The 19,448-nt window shown below is 41.0% G+C and overlaps 1 protein-coding gene across 2 annotated transcripts in view; it reads right to left on the bottom strand.

Moving 5' to 3' along the window:
* Positions 1–19,448, bottom strand: part of LOC125465755 (TLE family member 5) — a 117,018-nt gene that overhangs the window by 75,155 nt on the left and 22,415 nt on the right. For both annotated transcript variants that reach the window (XM_048559544.2, XM_048559543.2), the window contains exon 2: positions 7,061–7,158. In XM_048559544.2, coding sequence (XP_048415501.1) covers positions 7,061–7,158 — 98 coding nt within the window. The remainder of the gene's footprint in view (positions 1–7,060; positions 7,159–19,448) is intronic.

The raw sequence follows: 19,448 nt of genomic DNA, 5'->3' as shown, positions 1-19,448 counted from the left end.
CTGACAGTTTGAACAGGTCTACCTTCCTGCAGGAAACTACAGCATTTATAAGCAAAGACAGTTTGGAAAAGCTGAAAGAAAACATTGTTGAGTCCCCAGAAAAAAATGTCCTCATCACTTTCAGAGCAAAGGGCCAGTGGTGGGCTGTCTTTCATTCATGAGTAAGGAATTGTCACTATTTGTTGAAATAATATAAAGAGAAGCAGACAGCCATCCTGGGTTAGCTGGGCTGAATGGCCTCTTTCAGTGCTCTAAGAGTCTACGGAACCATATAACACAATAGGCACCAAGAGAAAAAATGTGGAGCAAATGGATGGGAAAAGGCTGGTCAGCAACCAGCACACAAATGCCCATGTGACACAATTCATTTTTAAAATCTAATTATTAAAACACACATGCAGAAATGTTTGAGTGCAGCCCTTCCGTTAATAAATTCTTAGAGGTCAGCAGCAGCAATGATCTCCCTGACAGGTATACAAACAGGCCAGCAGTAATAACAGATTCCATAATCTCAGCACAATGCTCATACATACAGATAACTCAGCTCAGGAGATATTGTTAACATTATAACATTGCAGGCATTCAGAAAGCCTGCAAAAACAAGGGCCACCTCTTCACTGCAGAGCTCAAGAGCAAAGCAATGCCAGTGTCTAAATGCTAGGTTAGGTCCACGGTGATTTAAGGCTCCAGGCTCCAGCCCCCTCACCAGCTGAACACCAGTAATCTTCCCCAAGATAGATTACACAATGCTACAGTCAGTCAGGACTCTAAACCAAACCACAGTCAATTTCTCCCAGTTTGGCAGATTCTTATTTTTAAGGGGATAGTCCGGTGCTAAAGTAGTTTCACTTTCTAGACAGGTACATACCACAGCGATCTGTCAGAGAGCTGCTGAGCCTACACATCCTCTTGGTGCTGTTTAATAAAAAATGGTCTGATGTTATTGTTAAACCAAACAAATTGATGCAATGACTTTGTTCAGCATAGATAACTGTACAGTAGCTAAAGGAACCAGTTGAGTATTCAAAATATATTTCTTTGATTGAGGGAATTTTAATTTTGCATATTATTTGAAGGACACATAACTGCTGCTGCTCTCTTAAGCCCTGGTCCTGTATCATGATTGTGGATGAAAAATGGCCACCATTTAATGTGGTCATACGATCTCCAACTTGCACATGCACACATAAATGCACGTATAATCCAAAACAAACAACCAATTTCACCCCATGTTTCTTCACCTCATTGACAGGATCCTACAACCATTTGAACAAGATGCCAGTCAAGCAGATCGTCAGCCCTGACCTTGAAACAGCCATGTGTAATAGGTTACTTACCGTGCATAGCTAACAACTGAAGGAGCGGAGTATTTTAGCAGTTGTTATACTTGCCATTAAGAGGCAGTGCCTGTACTCAGTCATACGCATGGTGGCCATAACAGTCCACTGACACTCAGCAACCTCTGTCGCACTGGTCGAGAATCAAGCTTATGACAAATTCCCAACCCAACTCGCTCAAATTAAAATGTCGAAACTAGGAGTATTGATTTTCAACAAATACTTCAGCAAATAGATTGCATCAGCATTTCCAATGACCTTATTGGAGCATATTTTCCTTTGGGTATTAAATCTCAGAACAGGCAGACCTGCTTACACTCTGCACTGCAGGGTAGTTTAACCAATCACACATTTTATCATTACTGGCTGTGCTTATTCTGGTTGCTCACTCAGTGGGGAAGACACCCGTAACGTCCCCACCTGATTACTCCCCAGCTGAAGGTGGAGACGGTCTCAGTTTAGCTGTGAGCTCAGGGTTTCACCCATTTGGAAATGGATTCAAGAAATCTTGCATTTTATTAATTGAGCAATTGGTTCCTTAAGGTACTGCTACAGGTCAATTATGTCTTCATATAGAAGTGTGGGGGGTAGGGATGTGGATTATCAGGGGGTAGAAGTGGATATATTCTCTTGGCCTCTGGTTCAGGTCCTTCTCACAGTAGATTGCAACTGTAATTATGTTGCACTAGAAGAATCTGTCAAATTGATGCTCAGGATGGTAACATTTGATTGGTTAAATGCGTCGTAACAGGTTGTTACTTTAATAATCATCTCTGCACCAGCATGCTTTGTTTAAAAGCATTGATTTGTATTCAAGTAGAGAGTCTTGAATACACAGAAACATCCTGAAGCCCTTTTGAGGCGCACTTTCAACCAAATACTAACACTGGGCCATTCAGGGGAAATATTACAGCTAAGGCCAAATGCTTCCCTTACAGAGAGGTTTTAGAACAAGCTTCTGAAAGGAGGAGAGGGATGCAAAGCAAAAAAAGAGAGACTGGGAAGTTTAGGAAGGGAATTTCAGAGCCTATCATCTGAACAGCTGAAGGCAGTCACCACTACTGAAGTGATGGAAATTGGTAGTCTGCAAAAGGCCAGGATTGGGGTGGGGAGGGAGAGACAGACAGAGTCTGGAAGAGGTGCAGGAAATCAGAGATAATGGGGAGTTGAGGAACAAACTTAAAAATAAGAATGAAAATTTTAAAAATCAAGGTGCCTCTCAAGCAAGCAACAATGCATCGAGAAACAGTAGAGTAATGGGTTAACAGAATTTGGAACAAGTCAGGAAACAGGCAGAGTTTTGAATGACATCTGTATCGAAGTCCAGGATTTCATTTTCCTTATATTCACAAACCTGAACACAAGTCACTGAACCATGTTCTGTACTTGGACTTTCAATTACTACATCTGAGAAACCATGTAACATGCATTAAGATGAAACAATGAAGAAACACAAAAGGTATTCTCAGTTTAGGAGCTCTAAATAATAGCTGGAAATTGAAGATGAGATGGGGAGAGCTAACACTCCTTAAATTTGATCCCACAGGAGCGGTTACCGCCTGGGAATACAGAACCAGCCCTTAAATTTTCAACACGCGCCTGGCAAAATGACATGAGAATACTTATTTTGAGAACTGAGCATAAAAACAAAGTTGACATTCCAAGCATAGTGCATCACTCCTATTCTGCAATCAGGGACGCCACCTTTCAGACATGACATTTAACCAAAATCTTGCTTACCCTCTCAGGTGGCTGCAAAGCATACTCCCCTGGTGCTACGTAGAAAAGAATGCAAGTTCCCCCTGGTGTCTGAACCCACATTTGTCTCTTAATCAACATTAAATCTTGCCTTCAGTTCATTGGCATCTGTGGAGTCTTGCTGTGCAGAAATCAGCATTAGAATAGTGGCACACTTCCAAAAGAACTTTGCGGTACCAGTGCTCCAAAATAAACTGACGTTAGGTAAGACATTATATAAATGGAAATATTTTCATTTCCCCCATACAGAAGCCAAGAAGAATAGCTATGAAACATCCATGAACAAAATCTGTGTTTAACAAAAATCTGTTCAATCTATGGCTGCTTCATCACCAATACAGTCATGGCCATATTCCTAATGATTTCACACTGTTGGCCAGCAGCCTCATCTAACATTGTAGTTACATAGGTCCTTCAGTGACAATTGGCTAGTTTTAGGCAACTTGCAAAGCTACACACATTCTGTGCTCAATTATGATTGCAGATTGTACAAAAATGATGCACTATTATTCGGATGACCTGGGAGCCTGCTGAAGTTTAATAGATCTGACCATTGCACAAGACCTTGATTTATTATAGATTGATTGTTTAAAAAACACAATTTCGCACATTGTTGAAAGAGTTAAAAAAAGTTTAGGGGAAGTTGAGAACTTTTTTTAAAAAAAGCCGAATAGTCATTACAGTACAAAAAGCAACCAGTGAGCATGTCAAATTCATACTCGTATGAAAGCAACTACACTGGGCTCAATAAAATATGAATTTAGCTTTAAATAAAAGTTCATCAATTGAAGTATAAACCTTCTCTTCCTCTTAAATTATTTAAGATGAAGAAGTCCACAATTTCAGATATGAGCTATTCAGTTCATGGATTTAAACAAGAAGCCCACATTTGACTGGTAAAACTAGACTGAAATGGAGAAACAGCTTCTCATCCTTAAAAGGAAATAACTGCGCCATGCATTTTAATAGTCAAGTATTTCCATATATATGCAGAGGTCTTGTGGGCTGTCAGCTTTGTCCCAAATTTTCATTCTCTTTTAGAGAAATCGTGTGCACCACACAGCTGCGTCACCGAACTTGTTCCCGAATCTGAAAATCGGTTAAGTGCTTCAGTCTCTGCTTGAGAAGTGTTAAGAGGGATGATTACAGTTACATGGTGATTGGCCTTTTGTCACCATGCCTGCTAATGAAATCACACTGCACACTTCAAAAAAAAATTGTCAATTGCCTATCGTTTTGCTAGAGAGCAAGAAAAAAAACCCTTTAGTTGAGTAAAGGGAAACACAGGCCATTGCTCTATCTAGTTAACTCTCCATTTTAACACATCAACAATTGACAGTCAACCTATACACTAATATACTGTATTTAGCCCCTAGCTTATTCCAACCATATCCAGAATGAAAACAAAACCAGACATGCACTGAACTCCAGAGTAGAGATTAAATAGTGCTATGACTGAGGCTTGAGGTGTGCAGTATCACTCATCTCACTATTCTATGGGTCACAGCAAAAATAAACGTATTTTTTCCAGTTGCCAGGATGACCAATTCAATATTCAATATCTCATCTCAATCAAATCTTAAACAAGCAGGAAAACTGAGCAGGTTTCTCAATTATCTAAAACGATAAAAACATATTTAATGAAAGTGCAACACATGGTTACCTTATGCTATCAATAATACAGAAGACTTCACTTCAAAATATTCCCAAAACATATTCTTACTTTTAGAGGAAAATAAAATATTGCTCTGCAAAGATGGGTTTTCAAAAGAGAACACTCTAGCTAATGAGTTTTTGGTCTAAAGGATGAAACAAAACATATTCCAGAATCAGTTACTGTGATGCTGTGGCACACATTGTCAAGTCATAAATCTCACACTGCTGTCTTGGAGAGTCAGCTTGCTCACGAGGAACAACCTTCAGATTTTCTTAATGTTTTTTTTTACCCAAATGAACAAGGAGTGGCATCATTAGTCTACCCCAGTGTGAGAAGATTTTTAGTTGACCTTTTACTGAGGTTTTTAAAATCATGAAGGGTATAGAAAGGGTAAATAGCCAAAGTTTTCTTTCTAAGGTGAGGGAGGCCAAATCTGAAGGGCGAGGGTTTAAGATGAGAGGGGAAAGATCTAAAAAGGGAGCCAACAAGAGGGTTTTCTTTTCAGAAATAGGTGAGGTCAGCTGGATGACTTGTTCTTAGCAAGCTTTCCTCCATACTCAGTATGTTCCTCACAGGCTTATTTCCAGCTGAACCTGATAAATTAAGAGCCCCTCCAAGGTAGTCATTATTAAAGAGAAACAAAAAAAAAAGCAGCTCCAACTAGGGGTCTGCAGTCAAGCAAATAATTACCAGTCACGTGATTTACAGAAAACCCTGTTTAAAAAATATAAACTGGAATTTCTACTTGAAAAGGTTCACTGTCCACAATGGACCTTCAAATACCTCTATTAAAGAGACTACTACTGTTATTTTCACTCAAGTTGGAGTAAATTCATTTTCTCCACAACATTGTCTAACTCAAGGCCTCCAAGCTATATTAATCATGAAATGCCTTTGTAACAATAGTTAAATTTCAGTTGGTCATGAGAGTCTGGAGTCTACTTTGCTGAGGGAAGCTACCAAACCAGATGGGCCTCCTCAATGCCCAACCATTTTTGAACAGATAATGAAATGGAAACTCTTGTTTGGTGAGATATAGCTTATCAGACAGCTGAATTGTTATTTTAACCATGTGGCCACATCTTACTCAAACAGCCTAAACACCTAAGAAATATCATTGTTTTCAATTATTAAAAGAAATTTGAATATTTAAATTTAAAAGTCCACTATAAAGCTTAGAGGCATAGATATAAAACAAAAACAGGCTCTTCAGTTCAACTTATCCATGTCAACCGGACGTCCCAAACTGATCTAGGACCATGTGCCAGCATTTGGCCCATAAATCTCGAAACCCTTCCTACTCAGCTACTCATCCAAATGCCTTTTAAAAGTGTTGTAATTGTACCAGCCATCAACAGATTCTCTGGCAACTCATTCCGTACACGCATAACCCGGTGTGAAAAAGTTGCCCCTCAGCTCCCTTTTAGATCTTTCCCCTCTCATCTTAACCCCTCGCCCTTCAGACTTGGCCTCCCCCACCTTAGAAAGAAAACCTTGGCCATTTACCCTTTCTATACCCCATGATTTTAAAAACCTCAGTAAAAGGTCAACTAAAAATCTTCTCACACTGGGGTAGACTAATGATGCCACTCCTTGTTAGCATCTGCTGGAGATTCAAGGATTTTTGTGCAATTACTTTCACAGGCTTGTGCTGTAGCTTCAGCATTACTAAGAATATTTAGGCAACAAAGGTGCTTTGCTACAGATAGTATTCAGCCTAATAACCTTTAGCCAAACCTGATAGAGGATTCCTGAAGCAGCATTTGAAGAACATTTTCATAACCCCACGGACATCAGATATCTAGAACACAGTTAACCAAGGGATCCTTCTTAGCCATGAAGCCTCTGATTACCACATTGCACAAAAAAGCTACAAGTGCAGAACTCTATCCTAAAAAGGCTGCAATCACAAAATGATTCTTCAAATGAATTTTGCATATCAAGGAGTGGAACTGAGATAGAAGGATAGCCACCTTCATACTGAATGGTACACAGGCTTGAGGGTCTGAATGAACTACATCTATTCTGTACCTGTTTTTATTTAAATAAACCTCTTTCTTGCTTCCTTTGATTTGATGAGACTGGTATGCACAGGTTGAATGCAGCCGTCTATACCGGAGTAATGGTTACAGCGTAAGCAATGACTCAAAGCCTGCCATTTGCTTTCAAGCATCAATATAAAGTTATCGGCATCTTAATGTGCACTGGAGCTTAGCTGGAATGAATTGCAACTTTCACCTTTCAGCACTGTCATTTATTATCCTAAACGTGAAATGGGTTCCAGTATATGAAGGAAAAATCTCATTACCTGTGATACTGTGCTTGCAGAAACTGAAACTCATCTTTGATTCGATCACACGAGTCCGAGGTAGTAAACTTCAACTGTTGTGCTGACTGTGATGGAGCCTTTTTAAACAAACGAGAGGAAAAACAAATGAATTAATTACGAGACAAAACAACTTGTGATATAATTAGTCATTTTAACCTACAAGCAGAAAATCAGATGCGTATCTGTTACAATGATTTATTAATGGGTAGGAAATGTTGCGAAACAAAAACAGATGAAGGACAGATCACAGTTTTAAAGCTGGTTCATGCCATCTGCTTGCTTTTCTAACTTTATGGGGATGGTTTGTGATGGATACAATGTGTGTCAAACATGTCTGGTTTTTCTCAGTCAATGTATGTTAGAATTAAGAAATTTGGAGGATGATCACATGCTCCCTTGAACCTGCTCCAATCAATATGATCATGACTGCTCTTGTGGCTTGTACTCTACTTTCCCAGTCAGCTCCCAAGGGGCCAAAAATCTGTCCATCTCAGTTTTAAGTGTATTCAACAATGAAGCATCCACAATCCTGCAGGGCAGATAATTCAAAAGATTCATAATCCTTTGACTGAAGAAATTTATCACCACAGTCCTAAATGATCACTCCATTTTCCTGAAACAGTGGCTGCTTGTTGATTCCCCAACCAGGGGATATACAGCCTCAGCATCCTCCCAACAAGCCCCTTATTAATCTTAAATTTTTTTTATCAGCTCACCTATCAATTCTTCTAAACTCCAGAGAACAGAGACACCAATTTACTTTGCCCTGTGATAGGGCAATTAACCCAATCTCACAAAGCTTCATTGCAGTGGCGATGTGCAAACATATCGTTCCTACCGAGATCAAAATTACACTACATTCTAGGCGTTGGTCTTACCAAAGTACAATTACTGCAAGCCTTCTTTAGTGCACGGTGATTGGATTCATAGAATTCCCCCATGTGAAAGCAAGCCATTCAGCCCATTGAGTCCACACCAACACTCAGAACAGCATCCCATCCCCTACCCTATCCCTGTAACCCTGCATTTCCCATGGTTAATCCGTTTGGCCTGCACAACCCTGGACACTACGGGCACCATGGCCAATCCACTCAACCAGCACGCTTTTGGACTGTGGGAGGGGACAGGAGCATCCAGAGGAAACCCACACAGATACAGGGAGGATGTTTGTGTGGGGTTTGCAGAGGCTGGAATCAAACCCGGTCCCTGCCACCGTGCGGCAGCAAGTGCTAACCACTGAGTCATCACGCTGCACCAATTGCTTACTAGTTTGTTGTACCTGTATGCTAAATTTGTGCATTCCTTGGATATGCATATCAAGTCTCTCTGATTCTCATCAATTAAAAGTTCATACCATGTAAGATGTGTACATCTCCACTGACAGAACCTACACTTAGTGATTACTGGACCACTATAAACGTTAATGCAATTTTGTGGAGGTACCGAACACAGCCTCATTCTCCTAAGTGACCCTCTCTCATCCCATCCTCTGCCAACCCAAAGGCAGTCATATCTTGCTATATTTGGACACACACGAGCTAGTGATTCTCCACATGTATCTAATCTTCACATAAGGGCTGACATACTACTGCGTCTGCAAATTATTCAACTGTTGGATTGCACCCAGAAACTTCTCCAGTCAAAAGAACTAACATGTGCATCTTCTAGCAAAAGGCAGAAATTCAACAGCAATCAAAAATGGATACCCTGGTTGATTTTCCTTCCTAACACACGCCATGTACAACAAGGATAAACCAGCATCGTGAGTCATTGATTTATTGAGGCTCAAGTAGTATCTATAACAAAGAATAATTACTCTTCAGAGCTTCTCATGGTCTTAAGGAAAGCCTTTGGGGATACCACCTAAGTGGGATAGCACAGGTGAATAATGTTCAAGAGAGGAGCAGCAAACGTGCACCAAATGGATAAACTATTTCACTGAAAACCACCAACTCCAAATTCGAAGTCCACGCTTAGAACCGAGTTGTAACCTTGCCATGTTTGCCTAATCGTCTGGTCTCTGCAGCTCACAGTCATGACAGAGAGAGACGGCAAACAATGTGGGGCTAGGTCTTATCAATACTATATTAGAGCTGACAAAAAAAAAACACAAACAGCAGAATGTTCTCATCCTGTTTCCTTCATACAAAAAAAACTTGAGCACGCTGAGGCAGTTCCCAAAAATGCCTACCATTTTCCCAGCTTAGCACCTCAAAATGACAGAAGAAAGGAGACTGCTTTCATTCAAGGATTTAGTTAAGTCCTGAAGAAAGACTCAAAGCAAGAACTTTCTCTCTCTACATACTGCCAGAGTTTCCCAGCATTCTGTACATGTGTGTTGTTGGCTGGCAGTTGAGGGCCGGAGGCCAGACCAGGTAAGGACAGAAGATTCCTCCCTAACAGGGATATCAGTGAACCAAGTGGGGCTCAGCAGTTGCATGGTCATCCACATACTCTTAACTCCAGAGTTATTTTTCTTGAATTCAAAATCCACCAACTGCTATTTAAGATTCAAAACTGGGTAGCCAGAATATTACTTTGGTCTCTCGATTAATAGTCTCGGTGATAACACCATCAGGTCGACACTTCCTTTTCTTTTTTCTCTGTCTTGATAGGTCCACTGACAACCATGGATAGATTAAAAGAATGACACCTATCAGAATAAAATCAGTCCATGATAATGAATTTTATTTGCCATTGGTAATTGGAATGCATTGTGAATTATGTGTTATGCCAGTCCGAAACTAAAAATATGCGAACTCCAACCCGAGGGTCTAAGTGTGTTGCTCAGGGAACTTGGCCAAGTGTCACATTCAGTATTTGCTGAAGTGCAATAGCCAGAACCAGCCTTGCCACAGGTCAGTCAGCTTTCACTTCCAGAGCCCAAGGTAGTGAGACCATTCTGTGAAGAGTCGATATAGAAAACATGCACCAACAAGTTAAAGAGATGGAAGAAAATTACCATTCTGGCATGGCACTGTACATACTGCAAAAAAGCCCACTGCGATGAAATAATCCAAGCAGTTCCTGACAAACCATCAGCAGAACTTTGTAAAAACCCAGCACGATTGCCTTCACTCAAGCTGGTGTCCAGCAATACTACAGTCAACCATTTTTAATTAAGTCAGTACAGTTTTAGGGGGAAGAATATAGCTTATAAAAAGCCAGTCCACTAACAGGTCCTAGATTATCCACATGCCTGAAAACAATTTAAATATCCATGTCTGTTACATTATTAAAAAGCAGCCTCAGTTCAAGCTAGACATTAATGGGAAAATAATTTCAATGCTGGAATAAACATGGCCTCTAGCTGCTTCAGACAAGACAGAGAGATAATGCGTTCCCTGTTTCACCACAACCTGCAAGGTCTCACACACAAGCCAGGAAGAAAAGGATTGAGCTCTCAAGTCCATCATCTTTCTCTTCCCCCAAAGCAACATCCAGAACGAGGGTGATTTATTGCAATAAGAAAACCGGCTTGCAAAAAAAAGCACTGAACATGAGAAATTACTGAAGCATTTTTCTCAAAATATTTCTGGAGTTGCAATTCATTTTTGCATAACAATATCTTTTGGCTCTCTTTTCTGCTCTTCCCCACCACAAAAACATCCGTGTTTCTCTGAATAACGACTAAAATGGTCAGAATGTGGGTCACGTTAACCACAGGGAGTAAACTAAAGAGTTAACCTGGCTTTGCAGTCAAATCACTCAAACAAACAGAGATCCTCCCAGGGGTCTGAGCCAATGCAAAGTTTTTCTGCAGGCACCTGCAGATAAATATCACTGACAGTTTCAAAGAACCCAATTGAAAGCAGCCAGGTTGGAAATGAGCACACGTACACCACCAGTACATTTTGCAACAGACATGGCCATTCTACTTCAGCTGTAAGATTCCAACTCATCTTGTGAATGCAATCCTGCATCCATCCAAAAAAAATGATGGAAACATCTTGAAACTCAGTACATAGCCACAATTACGTACATGCTGACAGAAAAGCGGAAGCGTTCTTTAGGTTTCTCTACTCTCCTGAAACATTACTACACCTTTTGGTCGTCTGCTGCTAATGCTTCCAACTCTTGTTGGACGTACCTCTGGAGATCAAGTTATTAAAACATCCCCTGCTGACCACCCATTCAACAGCCTTTTCCTATATCTCAATCTTTAAAACAAAGTACTCAAGTTAAAAAAGGATCGAGTTGGAGGCGCAGCGGTGCAATCACAAAATCATTGGATAAATAATCCCAGAGACCCAGGTTAATGTTCTGGAGACATTCACATGCAAATCCATGACAGTTGGTGAAATCTGAATTCAATAAAATTTGGAATTAAAAGCTAGCCAAATGGTAGCCACATAACCGCTGTCTACTGATGTTAAAAAGAATCCATCATCAGTTTCACTTGTGTCCTTTAGGAAAGGAACTTTGCCATCCTTACCTGGTTTGGTATCAACCTGATTCTGGATCCACATCATTGTTATTGACTCTCCACTACCCTCTGAAATTGCCTACAGGGCCAAACTTAGAGAGCATCTGGGATGGGCAACAAATGCCACACTTGTCAGCGATACACACACCCCAAACACAAATTTAACCAATTTTGAAATAGGGCGAGTCTATCCTCGTGAGCTTGCCCCGCCAATGAACAAGGTCATTGCTAAGCTTGCTCTCAACTTCACACTTCTGTCTGTTTCAATATAACCCCTAACTCTCATGTGATTGAAAAATAGACACTTTCAATTAGTGAACCACCACTTCTCTGCGAGATAGAGAATTCCAAACATTCTTGGCCCTCTAAAGAGAAGGGCCTCAAATCTGACATGGACAACACGCAACATTTTTTTTTTAATGCTGTACTTTGTCTCCAGTACCAGTGTCCAATAAATTAACCTTGGAAGCTTGACAACCTGGCCCACTCCATTCCAAGTAAGGTTTAACAAATTTCTATTTCTGTAGCTAGCAGCATTTGTTTTACTATAATGACAGAAAATGTCACTAGAACAACTGCTTGGGTGGAGTCAATTAACACCTCAAAGCAAAAACATTAAGTTCATTTGAAAGGTTGCGGGGGTGGGGGGGAGCGGAGAAGAGTCATTCACCCACAGTGTTTCAGTGATCAATTATCAAGTCAATTCAACTATGCTGACTGTGATGCAAGGGTACACGTGGACCTTTAATTCCTTAAATCACGTCCTTCTAATGCTGTCAAAGCTCACTGCTTATCCACAATGGAAAATATCAGTGACACGTTGAAAACCTCAAAAACGTGGCTTAGCTCAAGAATGGGACAGTTTGTCTGAACACTGCTCTCAAGTTGAAGCCTATGATATCTCATTATCCTATTAACAGTGACTCAGAACTTGGAGGTCAAACATCTGAATGCACAATTTCTTGCTAAAAGACAAATACCTGCCACTCTCACAAAAGAGGAATTCTTAATTTAGCTCCCAATCACAAGCTGACTCTGGTAGTATCTCCTGTTATGAAGGGCCTGAACATAAACAGAAATGCACTACAGTGCAGCCTTTAGTTGCTGTACTGATCAGCTTGTGAGCAAAAGAACGTTTGCTCGACGATAGGTGACATTGTCTTGGTTACCAAACCACAAGAGTGTGCTATAAATCATATGTGAGCTCAACATAGCTACTTAGGTTAAGATTCAATTGGCAATTCAGAGTTGATCACCTAATACAGGTTTATATTTGTGTGACTGATTGCAAACAGTGTATATAGCCTTTTGTTTCTTTCAGGTCTATGTGTCGTATTGCTGCATACAGCTTGAGAAAACATTATGCCATATTCCAGCTAAAGCTTGGTTTTATATTTCAACAGCACTTTACATCGAGGAAGGCATTTCAGCGTTTTACTGAAGAGAGCTGAACAAAGAGGAAGCCAAACAAAGTCCATCCAGTTGATTGAATAATGGTCAAGGCTTTGTTTAAACAGAAGGTTTGGAAAATGCAAGTGGGGGAAAGAAAAAAAGGGAGCATGGTGGGAATGTTATGATATTAATAATGCAGTGGCCATATATAATGCTCTAGAGCCTAGTTCAAATCCCGCCACGTCAGCTCAGGGGATTTAAATTCAATTTGGTAATAAGTCTGGAATAAGATACTTGTCACATTAATAACAATCATGATTGGAGATTGTTAGAAAACCCTGTTTGCCTCAGTCATGTCCTCCAGGGGAAAAAAGTATGCTATCCCTACCTGAGTCTGGTCGACATAACGTCAAATCTCACAACTGGGCCTCCCTAGAACTGTAAAGCATGCCATTTCATTGTATCAAACTGCTACTTGCAGCACACGAACAGGATTTAGCTCACCTACATTATTGACGGCAATAAATGCTCGGTCATTCGGGGTTCAGAAAAGAGGGTCTGAGTTATAAACGAGAGGCTGGGACATTTTTCCCCACTGGGGTGTAACAGGTTGAGGGGTGACCTCACAGAGGTTTACAAACCCTCATGAAGGGCATAAGATACAATAAATGGCAGATGTTGTTTCTTTATGGTAGGGAACTTCAAGACTAGGGGGCACCTTTTTAAAAGGCGAGCGAAGAAAAATTTAAGAAAAAGGAAAAGGCACATTTTTGTTTTGTTCTTACACAGTGGTTCATGTGTGGAATGAACTTCCAGAGGAAGTGGTGGATGCAGGTACAGTTACAACATTTAAAAGACAATTTGCATAAGTATATGAATAAGAAATGTTTGGAGGGATATGGGTCAAGCGCAGGTTGGTGGGACTGGTTTAGTTTCGGATTATGGTTGGCATGGACTGGTTGGACCAAAAAAATAGAGACAGTCTCCCGTTCCATACTGCGTAACTCTATGAGAATGAATCATGAACATACTGTGTCTGTAATAACTCTCAACCAAAGGTCTGGCATCTAGAATCTTGAGAAAATGAAGAAATCAAACTGAGATTTTTCTTTTTAGAGCACAGAGAAAAGGGAAGACTTCTCCGCACCCCCCCCCCCCACCCACCAAATTAAAAGGAGGTGCTCAAAATCACAAATGGTTTTCAAAGTTTTTTAAAAAGAACTAAGCAGCTGCATGGAACTAGTTGCATTGCTCAGAATAAGAGCACAAAGTGTAACAATAGACCATAAACAGCTCACTCATAGTTACTTTGTAATTCCATCCTTTCAATTCAAATACAACTAATGAAGCTTTACTCAAGAGATAATGGTCAGTTTATTGCAAAACTACTGTAGTTATTCAAATACATATGTGATAAGATTATCAGCTTAAAAATGATTAAAAGCAGGCAAGGACAAAAGATTCTTATAAAAATAAAAGCAATATCAAATGCCAAATATTAAAGGCTATATATTGCAGATGCTGGAAATCTGAAACAAGCACTGCTGGGGAAATTCAGCAGGTCTGGCAGCATTCGTGTAGACAGAAACAAGAGTTAACATTTGAAGCCCAATGGAACTCTTCAGCAGAATTTTCCAAGATTATTACTTGCTCAAAGATTCTCTCTCTCTCTCTCTTAGGGAAACGTGGGGGAAAATGTAAAATCAAAATTCAGCTGCAATAGCTTCTGTAGTTGGAAGGTTCCCCCATCTCCGACAGGAGACTGAGCAGAATCAGTTTGGGACAGAACAAAGGCTCCTTTTCTTCACTTCCATAACACTGTGGCCCTTGGTAGCCTGTTCTGATTAAGCACTCTTTCATGGATCTGGAAGCGGAGTAGCGGGGTTCCAAAATGGTTATTCATGGCCTGTCCCACAAAAATCACCACAAAGCCAGAACTAATGGGGCTCATTTCCATACTATGCAGAGAGTTGGTTGTGCCTGGAGTAGAGATCTAATCCATCGTCTTTTCGTCCAGAAAATTCACTTTTAAACCATCTCAGCAATGATAACAAAATGACTCCCATCATCAGGTCGCAACGAAGTAGGAGTAACCATTCACATCATCAAGGGAGCCATTGTCCAGGAGCTTCTGTCTGACCTTGGTAATTAATGTCAAAGCCTCTTGTGGCCTCTTCCTGACTGAAATACAGTCCTGTCTCAAGATCATATGAAACTTCTGGGAGCCATTTTGTAATATTTGGTGCCCATTTAAAAATACAAATCAAGGTTTTTCTAAGGAGAACTAAATTTATGATAAGCATGATAAGCCAAAGTGTCTCCTTCTGCGATATTTAATTCTACGGTTGTGTTGCTCAGCGAGCATACAGGAACTTCAAGGAGGATCCAACCCAAAGCATATACACTTGCTCTTTGCACCCAACCTCCTCAGATCCCTGGTAAATCAGGGAGCTATTTCCTTCGAATGCTTTAACCCATCGTCTGCACATCCTGCCATGCAACAAACCAAATCCCTAACGTCCATACACTCACTCATTCCTGGCCAGGTGACATGCACATGTTCACAATGCCATAAGAGATGCACGGAATTGGTCATTTGTCCCATTCAAATAGGATCCAAGTTCACATCATGATTGGAGTAGATGAAGAAAATACAATTAAATAATGTTTTCTGACCCTCACAACTTGACCTTTGAATCATTTGATGAAAACACACTTCCCAACAATAGCAGCCAGTTTGCAATGAAAAGGTGTGAAACTATCCCCTTTTGTCCCACCTTGCAATTCAGTTTAAAAGAATGCTCTGGGATTGACCCTTTTTCAGACTGTTTGCTAGACTAACACTGCTCAGCCTTTACCTTTCAAGTTGTGAGTATTCCTCTAAAACAAGCGATCCAGGTGGCCAGACCCTCCTTTCCTGAGTGTAAGTGCTTAGCCCCTTGTAGAGACCCTTAACTCAGTCACATTAAGAGGGGCCTAGCGGTGGCTGTCTACTCCTGTGGCGCAGGAGAGGTTCCAAAATACACATCACCTAAAGCTGCTCTAAACTTTTACCATTGGACCAGTACTGTGGATAATGGGACGCTAAAAGGTTAGTTTGTTGAGGCTGTCAACTGAGCCCTAGAGTCATACAACACAAACAGATCCTTCAGTCTAACTTATCTGTACTAAGCAGGTTTCCCCAAATTCAACTAGTCCCACATCCCTGCATTTAGTCCAAATCCCTTTAAACCTTTCCTATTCAAATATCTGTCCAAATGTCTTTTAAATATTGCAACTGTACCTGCGTTTACCACTTCCTCTGACAGCTCATTCAATTTACACACCACTCTATGAAAAAGTTGCCCCTACGATCCCCTTTAATTCTTTCTCCTCTCACCTTAAAATTACACCCTCTAGTTTTGAACTCCCCTACCTTGGGGAAAAGGCCGTTGCTATTCACCTTATCTATGCCCCTCATGATTTTACAGACCTGTATGAAGTCACTCCTTAACCTCCTATGCTTCAGTGAGAAGTAGTCCCAGCTTATTCAGCCTCTTCTCCTAACTTAAACCTTCTGGTCCTAGTAACATCCTTGTAAATCTTTTCCGCACTGTTTCCAGTTTATTAATATCCTTTCTATGCTGATTTCAAAGATAGCTTCTCCATGTGAGCTTTCAAGTTTTGGATCATTCTCCTTCCCATCTTCCATCAGACCTATTGTCAGCCAAAGAGATGAAATCTGGCTCCCATTATAACTATTGATTATGAATACCTTTTAAAACACTAGTGTTGATCTATTAAGCATAGAGAATCTGTAAAAGATAGCAAGCTTGCACGCTGATCAAGATAATCAGCAAAGGGGTCGAACAATAAGGTACATGCAGTATTAATTCAAGCAAACGAGGAGCTCTGAGAACAAGGCCCACACAGGCTTTGAAGGTTCCTGCTGACCAGAACCAAGCTGTCACACACATGCACAGAGTCTCCCATGGGAGTTTGCAATGCATTCTTTTGAAATGATCTCAGCACATAGCAAAATGTTATCCTGAGCTCAGTCAGAAGGCCACATGCCAAAGTACATGTTGTGCATAAACCCAAGACTGCCCCTCAAAAGGGAGCAGAAGAAATCTTGCACATCAAACTGATAAGCTGACAATATCCACAATATTAGAGAGCTCAATTCAAATCTGGGAGTAGGGGGTGGTGGTGAAGAGTTAGCAGAGGGGAAAACTATGTGGGTAAAACCATCAAGAAGCAATTTTTTGATTCTTGGATGCCCACAAGAACAGCTAGGAGCATTAAGCAGCATAAACGGGGCACTTCTAAGAACAAACCAGAGGACAGAGGTCCGAGTAACCACTAGACAGATCAAAGCTCCATGAAAGGCATGGGTTATTACTAAGGTAGGTGTTGCATTAAAATTGGTATGGAAAATTTATAAGTAAAATGTTGAGACTTAGTAATTGAGACAACATTACTACAGTTATTTGTAGCAGGATAGTAAGGACACAGGGTCATGAGGGGGGAAAAAAATAGGAGCCAGCGAGCAACAGCAAGAGCACGTGAGAGGGTTAAAGTTCAGCTGGACTGAAGATCCTTCAACATGTCTCGCTCATCTTTAGAGTGCACCCTCCTCAACTTTAAAAGAATTGGAACAATGAATTTTTTTTAAAAAGCAGTGACCTTTAAGTAACCTTTTAAAGGCAGACTTTGAGGGGGTGGAACAGAGTGGCTCAGTGGCACTACTGCCTCATAGCTCCAGGGAACCAGGTTCAATTCTAGTCTTAACTAACTGCATGTGACATTTTCATACCCTCACGTCTGTATGTGTTTCCTTTGGGTGCTCCGGTTTCCTCCCATGGTTCAAAGATGTGCAGATTAGGTGGATTGACCATGCTAAATCGCCCCTAATGCTCAAGGACGTGCAGGCAAGGTGGATTAGCCATGGGAAATGCAGGGTTATAAGTACAGGGTTAAGGGATGGGTCTGGGTGGGACGCTCTTCAGAGGGTCATTGTAGACTCAAATGGGCCAAATGGCCTACTTCCACTCAGTAGGGATTCTATGATTTGCCTATTTTGCTCCAGGTGCTGAATGCTGGCATTACGACTACAGTGTCTGCCTAAACAGATGTGGCGCGTTACATAGAAGCAAGGGTAAACACGAGGCAAAGTTTCTACTTTCTTGGTTGACATAACAAATCAATCCACACCTAATCATTCCCACAAGAACAATTTGCAAGACATTCACTCGTAGATTTCCATAAAGTGCTATCAGCACAAGGAAATCATAGGTGATTTACACAGATGATTTGGAGTTGCGGACTAAGTGTGGTGTGTCAAAATTTGCAGATGACACTAAGCTAAGTGGTACAGCAAAGTGTGCAGAAGACAAAGTCTGCAGAGGGATCTAGACAGTCTAAGTGAGTGGGCAAAGGTCTGGCAGATGGAGTACAATGTTGACATACATCATGTAATTAAAAAGGCAAATGGAATTTTATCTGCCATTGCTAGAGGGATGGAGTTTAAAAACAGGGAGGCTATGTTGCAGCTGTAGAGTGTCCTGGTGAGGCCATACCTGGGAGTACTGTGCGCAGTATTGGTCTCCTTACTTGAGAAGAGATATATTAGCACTGGAGGGGGTGCAGAGGAGATTCACACAGTTGATTCCAGAGTTGAGGGGGCTGGATTATGGGGAGAGACCGAGTAGACTGGGATTATATTCACTGGAATTCAGAAGAATGAGGGGAGATCTTATAGAAACATATCAGATTATGAAGGGAATAAATAAGGTGGAGGCAGGGAGGTTGTTTCCGCGAGCAGGTGAAACTAGGACTAGAGGGCATCGCCTCAAAATGAAGGGAAGTAGATGTAGGACTGAGGTCAGGAGGAACTTCTTCACCCAAAGGGTTGTGATTCTGTGGAATTCCCTGCCCAGTGAACTGGTTGAAGCTACCTCACTGAATGTTTTTAAGGCAAGGCTAGATAAATTTTCGAACAATAAAGGGATAAAGGGTTATGGTGAGTGGGCGGGTAAGTGGAGCTGAGTCTCAAAAAGATCATCCATGACCTTATTAAATGGCAGGGCAGGCTCGAGGGGCCGGATGGCCTACTCCTGCTCCTAATTCTTGTGTAAAATCATCAGATGTCATCCATTGGATGTGCGAAAAACATCAAGCTACTAGTTTTCATTCTAATATTGTGGATCAAAACAGGACAAGGTTGGTCCACGAGTGTAATAAACCAAGCAGAGGCTTGCAAATTGACAGCTCGTGGTAGCAGCGGGGACTTAGTGATGAATTTTAACAGATCTGGCACTTTCAAGGCTCAGCTTCAAATTCCATCTATTGGAGGTATATAATGATGTTTCTGAACAGGGTGATTCGAAAATATTAAGACCTGGGATTTTGGAAAGAGCACAAACTAGGAAAAAAAACTGGGTTTCTTCACTGCAGTTGCAAGTACATGGAGTCAGATGTACAGCAGGAAAACAGAGCCTTCGATCCAACTCATCCATGCCGGCCAGATACCCTAAATTAATCTAGTTCCGTTTGCCAGCATATGGCCCA

This window comes from Stegostoma tigrinum, chromosome 30 (assembly GCF_030684315.1).
Source record: "Stegostoma tigrinum isolate sSteTig4 chromosome 30, sSteTig4.hap1, whole genome shotgun sequence".
Taxonomy (NCBI): domain Eukaryota; kingdom Metazoa; phylum Chordata; class Chondrichthyes; order Orectolobiformes; family Stegostomatidae; genus Stegostoma; species Stegostoma tigrinum.
Note: the sequence above shows the minus strand (reverse complement) of the source record. Positions and strands in the feature narration are given on the sequence as shown.